General features: G+C 55.1%; 1 protein-coding gene across 1 annotated transcript in view; it reads left to right on the top strand.

Annotated features, from left to right (window-relative positions):
• The window catches only part of THAP3 (THAP domain containing, apoptosis associated protein 3), a 10,968-nt gene that overhangs the window by 2,993 nt on the left and 1,529 nt on the right, over positions 1–6,446 (top strand). The window contains exons 2-3 of the mRNA XM_011938306.1: positions 3,049–3,342; positions 5,516–5,581. Coding sequence (XP_011793696.1) covers positions 3,049–3,342; positions 5,516–5,581 — 360 coding nt within the window. The remainder of the gene's footprint in view (positions 1–3,048; positions 3,343–5,515; positions 5,582–6,446) is intronic.

Here is a 6,446-nt window from a genome sequence, read left to right as displayed (position 1 = left end):
GGGGAGCGCGGCACCTGGGCGGTGCAGTGGAGGAGTGGACCCCCCCAAGGGGCGTCTGGGCAGTGGGAAGGGACTTTCCAGGGTCGCGGGAGGATGCTGGAGGCTTTGGAGTCTGCTGCTGCACTCCCCTGGCCCGGCCCGGGAGCAACCGCCCTTGGTCAAAGTTGCGCTTTCTCCAAGGTCCAGCCACGGCACCATTTCTCTACTCGCTTTGGGCACATCTCCGAAGGGCGGCTTGTGCTCATGGCTCGCATTCCCTCTGCTCCCATTGCACTGTTTTGTGATAAATGCGTTGCTTGAAGTATGCATAACGTACATACAGAAAAATGCACGAATCATAAGTACACAGCCCGGCGAGTTTTCCCCAGGTGAATGCCACTGAACTGAAACGTTACCGGCTGGGCTCGGTGGCTCAAGCCTGTCATCCTAGCACTTTGGGAGGCCGAGGCGGGAGGATCACTTGAGTCTGGGAGTTCGAGATCAGCCTGGCCAACAGAATGAGACCCTGTCTCTACAAATAATTTTTACAAATTAGCCAGGCAAGGTAGCGTGCCCCTGTAGTCCCAGCTGCTCGGGAGGGTGAAGTAGGAGGCTTGCTTGAACCCAGGTTCGAGGCTGCAGTGAGCTATAATCTTGCCACTGCACTCCAGCCTGGGTGACAGAGCGATACCTCATCTCAAAATAAGAAATAAAACATCACTACCCCCCGGGAAGACCCCCCACCTGGACCCCCTCCCAGGCCCGCCTCCTCTCTCCTGCCCAAGGAGAACCCTATCCTGCCCTCTGTCAGAGTGGATTGCAGTTCATTTGCTTTCATTGCCACATTGAATACAAGTACCAGAATTTACCGATTTGTTCTGCAATGGAAGGGCATTTGGGTGGCCCCATTTTTTGGATGACAAATACATTGTTCTGGAGGCCGGGCGTGGTGGCTCATGCCTGTAATCCCACCACTTTGGGAGGCCGAGATGGGTGGATCACCTGAGGTCAGGAGTTCGAGACCAGCCTGACCAACATGGTGAAACTCCGTCTCTACTAAAAATACAAAAATTACCGGAGTGTGGTAGTGCGCACCTGAAATCCCAGCTACTCACGAGGCTGAGGCAGGAGAATCGCTTGACCCTGGGAGGTGTAGGTTGCAGTGAGCCGAGATCGTGCCACTGCACTCCAGCCTGGGCGACAGAGCGAGACTCTGTCTCAAAAAACAAAACAAAAAAAACATTGTTTTGGCCAGTTTTGGTGGGACTTGTTGTGGTGCATCTATCTGTTTTGCCTCTGTCAGGTATGTACCTGGGGATGGAGTTGCCGCACCTTCTCTCTTGAAGCCGTTCCTTCCATTCCCATGAGAGCTCTGTCACGTCACTAGTGACCCTTGTGATGTTAGTTGACTTTGTGGCATTTCACACAACTGACCCCTGAGCCTGGGTCACTTTTCTCGCATGGCGTCTGGTACACTTCTTGGCTGCAGGTTTCTCTTCTCAGGCTCCTTTGCTGGGTCCTCCTTATTTCCAGCATTAAGTGTTGGAGCCCTGGGGTGTGGGCCATGGCCCAGAGGTGGCTTCTAGCCGTACTTGCTCCCAGGGGCCCATCTCACCCAGGCTTATCGGTTCCGCAGGGTTGGCCTCCACACTGACGTCTCCAGATGCGTGTGGCTGTCTGTCACCCCAGCACATGGAAAGCCTAAAAAGCACCTCAAATTTAACTCCTAAGATACAAAACAAACTTCTTTTTTTGGAGACAGACTCTCAATTTGTTGCCCAGGTGGAGTGCAGTGGTGCAGTCTTGGCTCACTGCAGCCTCTGCCTCCCTGGTTCAGGTGATTCTTGTGCCTCAGCCTTCCAAGTAGCTGGGATAACAGGAGTGTGCCACCATGCTGGGCTGATTTTTGCATCTTTAATAGAGATGGGGTTTCACCATGTTGGCCAGGCTGGTCTCGAACTCCTGAGTTGAGGCAGTTGGCCTGCCTTGGCCTCCCAAAGTGCTGGGATTACAGGCATGAGCCACCGTGCTCATCCACTACAAAACAAACTTCTGATCCCCTTAACCTGCCCTCCTGTAACTTCTTTTATCTCAAACATGAAACTCCTTCCTTCTCAATGTTACCATCTACAGGCAAACCTTACTGCATGACTTTCAAAATACATCCAAATCTGCCCTCTCAGTAGCACTTCCTGCTAACACCTGGTCCCATAGCAACCAGGGTGGACTGAGGTTCCATCTCACCTCTGCCTGGAGCCTCCAGGACTCCTCAGCTGCTCAGGGCTTGGCGTCATGCAGTCCCCACTCCCTCTCGCTGTCTCAGCCGGACCTGTGTCAGTGGCCGCTCCTGCTGTCCGTTCTGAAGCCCGCATCACTCGCGCTCCCGCTTCTGCGGTCTGTGCTCAAACATCACCCCTTCAGCTGCTTTCCTGACCACTTCCCTCTGTCCGTTCTCTGGAGCGACTGTCATCCCTGGAAGACACTGTCCACACGTGTGTGGCTCATCAGCTGTGTCCCTGCTCCAGAGTGTCAGCTCCTTGGGGGCGAGGACTGTCTCGTTACCCCTGTTCTCCAGCACGAAGAACAGGGCCTGGCTCATGGCAGGCTCCTGGCAAACGTGGCATTGGAAATAGCTCACTTGGGCTCTCTGGCCATGCTTGTGGTCTCGGGTTTCTTGTTAAGAATGCTTTAACAGCTGTGACAGAAGCTTCCAGAAATTAGATGTGATTTTTTTTTTTTTTTTTTGAGACGGAGTCTCGCTCTGTTGCCCAGGCTGGAGCGCAGTGGCGCAATCTCGGCTCACTGCAGTCTTCGCCTCCCAGGTTTAGGCCATTCTCCTGCCTCAGCCTCCCGAGTAGCTGGGACTACAGGTGCCGCCACCTCACCCGGCTAGTTTTTTGTATTATTTTTAGTAGAGACGGGGTTTCACCGTGTTAGCCAGGATGGTCTCGATCTCCTGACCTCATGATCCACCTGTCTCGGCCTCCCAAAGTGCTGGGATTACAGGCTTGAGCCACCGTGCCCGGCCTAGATGTGATTTAACAAAGCAAGAGGACTGAATGTCCGCAGCTGCCCAGGGAAATACTCTGTGGTGATGTGAAAATTCTGAATGACTCTGAGGCGCTGGGTCCAGCTTTGCTGGGCCTCACATCCCCTGCCTCTGCCCTTAGGTTTCCGTTCAGCCGCCCGGAGCTGCTGAAGGAGTGGGTGCTGAACATTGGCCGGGGCAACTTCCAGCCCAAGCAGCACACGGTCATCTGCTCCGAGCACTTCCGGCCAGAGTGCTTCAGCGCCTTTGGAAACCGCAAGAACCTGAAGCACAACGCCGTGCCCACGGTGTTCGCCTTTCAGGACCCCACACAGGTAGGAGGGCTCTGCGCCTTCTGTCTGGTCACATCCAGCCTGCACTGTTTACCAGCAGCTGGGGGCAGCGGGGGTGGCGGCATGTGCGGGAAAAGCCAAGGCCAAGAACTACAGTGACAACAGCACTGTTGCGCCTCTGGGATCCACAGCCCTGTGGCCCTGCTGGCCATGACCTCGGCTTTAAGGGCAGTCATAAATTAAAGCCACTTTAAAAATGAATCATTCTATGGCTGGATGTCGTGGCTCATGTTCGTAATCCTAGCACTTTGGGAGGCAGAGGTGGGTGGATCACCTGAGGTCAGGAATTCGAGACCAGCGCGGCCAACATGTTGAAATCCCGTTTCTAGGCCGGGCGCGGTGGCTCACGCCTGTAATCCCAGCATTTTGGGAGGCCGAGACGGGCAGATCACGAGGTCAGGAGATCAAGACCATCCTGGCTAACACGGTGAAACCCCGTCTCTACTAAAAATAAAAAAAATTAGCCGGGCATGGTGGTGGGCGCCTGTAGTCCCAGCTACTTGGGAGGCTGAGGCAGGAGAATGGCGTGAACCCGGAAGGTGGAGCTCGCAGTGAGCCGAGATTGCGCCACTGCACCCCAGCCTGGGCGACTGAGTGAGACTCCGCCTCAAAAAGAAAAAAAAAAAAAGGCCGGGCGCGGTGGCTCAAGCCTGTAATCCCAGCACTTTGGGAGGCCGAGACGGGCAGATCACGAGGTGAGGAGATCGAGACCATCCTGACTAACACGGTGAAACCTCGTCTCTACTAAAAATACAAAAATTAGCTGGGCGCAGTGGCGGGTGCCTGTAGTCCCAGCTACTCGGGAGGCTGAGGCAGGAGAATGGCGTAAACCCGGGAGGCGGAGCTTGCAGTGAGTGGAGATCGCGCCACCGCACTCCAGCCTGGGCGACAGAGCGAGACTTCGTCTCAAAAAAAAAAAAAAAAGAAATCTCGTTTCTACCAAAAATACAAAAATTAGCTGGGTGTGGTGGCAGGCGCCTGTAATCCCAGTTACTCGGGTGGCTGAGGCAGGAGAATCGCTTAAACCGGGAGGCAGAGGTTGCCTTGGTGGAGGTGGGGTGTGTGGGCCTGGCGCAGGGGAGGGCTCACAAAGAGTTGGGTGCTGAAGCCTTGAGATCGGATTCTGGGCCACAGGAGCACCCACCTGGAGTGGGCAGGCAGAGCAGTGACGGGACAGGCCACAGGCCAGCAGCTCCCTGTGCTGGTGGGTTTATCGGGAGAGGAAAGGGATCGTGAGTAAAGAGTGGAGCCGATGGGAAGAGCAAGGTGGCCACGGACCAAACACACCCAGAGCGGCTGCCTGGGAGCCCTGCCCCATCTGTCCTCCCCAGCGCCCTTCCCAGATGGCCTCATGCACTCTGCCTCAACCTCTTCGGGTCGGCCGTCCCTTCCTTCAGGAAGCCCTCCTGGACCCTCAGACCCCAGCTGGCCTCCAACCCCTTCCTGCCCCTCCGTCTTCCTGTCCCCTGTGGCCCCTGCTGTCCTTCCTATTTCCCTCATTGGTTTTGTCTTCTCCCCGGAACAGAGTCTCCATGAGGGCAGGGGCTGCTTTCCCTGCTTCAGGCCCCAGACGCAGGACGCTGCCTGGCCCAGCACAGGTGCTTGGGGCTGTGTCCACAGATGAGCACTGTCATTACTTTCATGTATTTGTGGTAACGTCTGTCCTGGAAAGATGATACTTGAGCCACTGGAAGTGGGGGACGTTTGTCATTGTAGCCTTCTGTGCTTCCGGTGCCAGGTTGGTGGGGAGAAGCTGGGTACGGCCCCTGCCAGCTCTGCCTTGTGGGCCCTGCACCGGGCTGGCCTGGGGGCTGCAGGTTCTGCATTGGTGGCGCCTCGAGTGGTGAGCTGGGCTTCTGCCACGTGCTGGCGGTCGTGGGGCCGGGCCCAGGCCCTAGGGTGACGCATAGGAAGTAGGTCTACAGGGACCTATTCAGGGCACTCTGACCATGATTTAGGGACATCTTTGGAGAAAGAGAAGCACACCAGGTGAGCAGTGTGAACTGGGTTGAGCTTCAGGGCAGTTGCATTTAGCAACTGTTCATTGACTGTGGCACGCAGTGGGCCAAGCAGCAGGGACAACCATGATGCCCGAGGCCTGCCCTGAGCTCTGAGGGTTCTTAGGGTCTGCATCCACTCTGTGTGTCTCTTGCAGCAGGTGAGGGAGAACACAGACCCTGCCAGTGAGAGAGGAAATGCCAGCTCTTCTCAGAAAGAAAGGGTGAGTGCACCGGACCAGGTACTTGAACGTTTAAATTATGCTGTGGGTTGAGACAGGGAGGCGGGATTTTCCAGCAAGGCCGGCCTGCAGGGCTGTCGCCTTTCCTCATATGCCAGTTTGGATTCCATGTTTTTCTGGAGGGAAGGCCCAAGCCTCTCAGCTTCCTTCTTTTCAATATAAAAGAATCTCAGTTGCTAGTAAGGATGGTGCCCGATTCCCTTTTTCTTTTCTTTTTTTTTGTGACAGAGTCTCGCTGTGTCACCCAGTCTGGAGTGCAGTGGCGTGATCTCGGCACACTGCAACCTCCCAGGTTCAAGTGATTTTCCTGCCTCAGCCTCCCGAGTAGCTGGGATTATTACAGATGCCTGCTACCACGCCAAATAAATACAAAAATTTAGCTGGACATGGTGGTGGGCGCCTATAATCTCAGCTACTCTGGAGAAAAATCACTTGAACCCAGGAGGTGGAGGTTGCGGTGAGCTGAGATTGCATCACTTCACTCCAGCCTGGGCGAAAGCGTGGAACTCCATTCCAAGGGAAAAAAAAAAAAAAGTTGGCTGGGTGTGGTAGCGTGTGCCTGTAGTCCCAGCTACTCAGGAGGCTGAGGCAGAATTGGTTGAACTCAGGAGGCGGAGGTTGCGGTGAGCCAGGATCATGCCACTGCACTCCAGCCTGGGTGACAGCTAGATTCCGTTTCAAAAAAAAAATTTAGCCGGTCATGGTAGTGGGTGCCTGTTTAATTCCAGCTACTCAGAAGGCTGAGGCATGAGAATTGCCTGAATCCTGGGGGCGGAGGTTGCAGTGAACTGAGATTGCACCACTGCACTCCAGCCTGGGTCACAGAGCGAGACTGTCTCAAAAAAAA

The sequence above is a fragment of the Colobus angolensis genome, unplaced genomic scaffold (genome assembly GCF_000951035.1).
Source record: "Colobus angolensis palliatus isolate OR3802 unplaced genomic scaffold, Cang.pa_1.0 Scaffold170, whole genome shotgun sequence".
Lineage (NCBI taxonomy): Eukaryota > Metazoa > Chordata > Mammalia > Primates > Cercopithecidae > Colobus > Colobus angolensis.
This window is presented reverse-complemented; position numbering and strand designations above follow the sequence as displayed.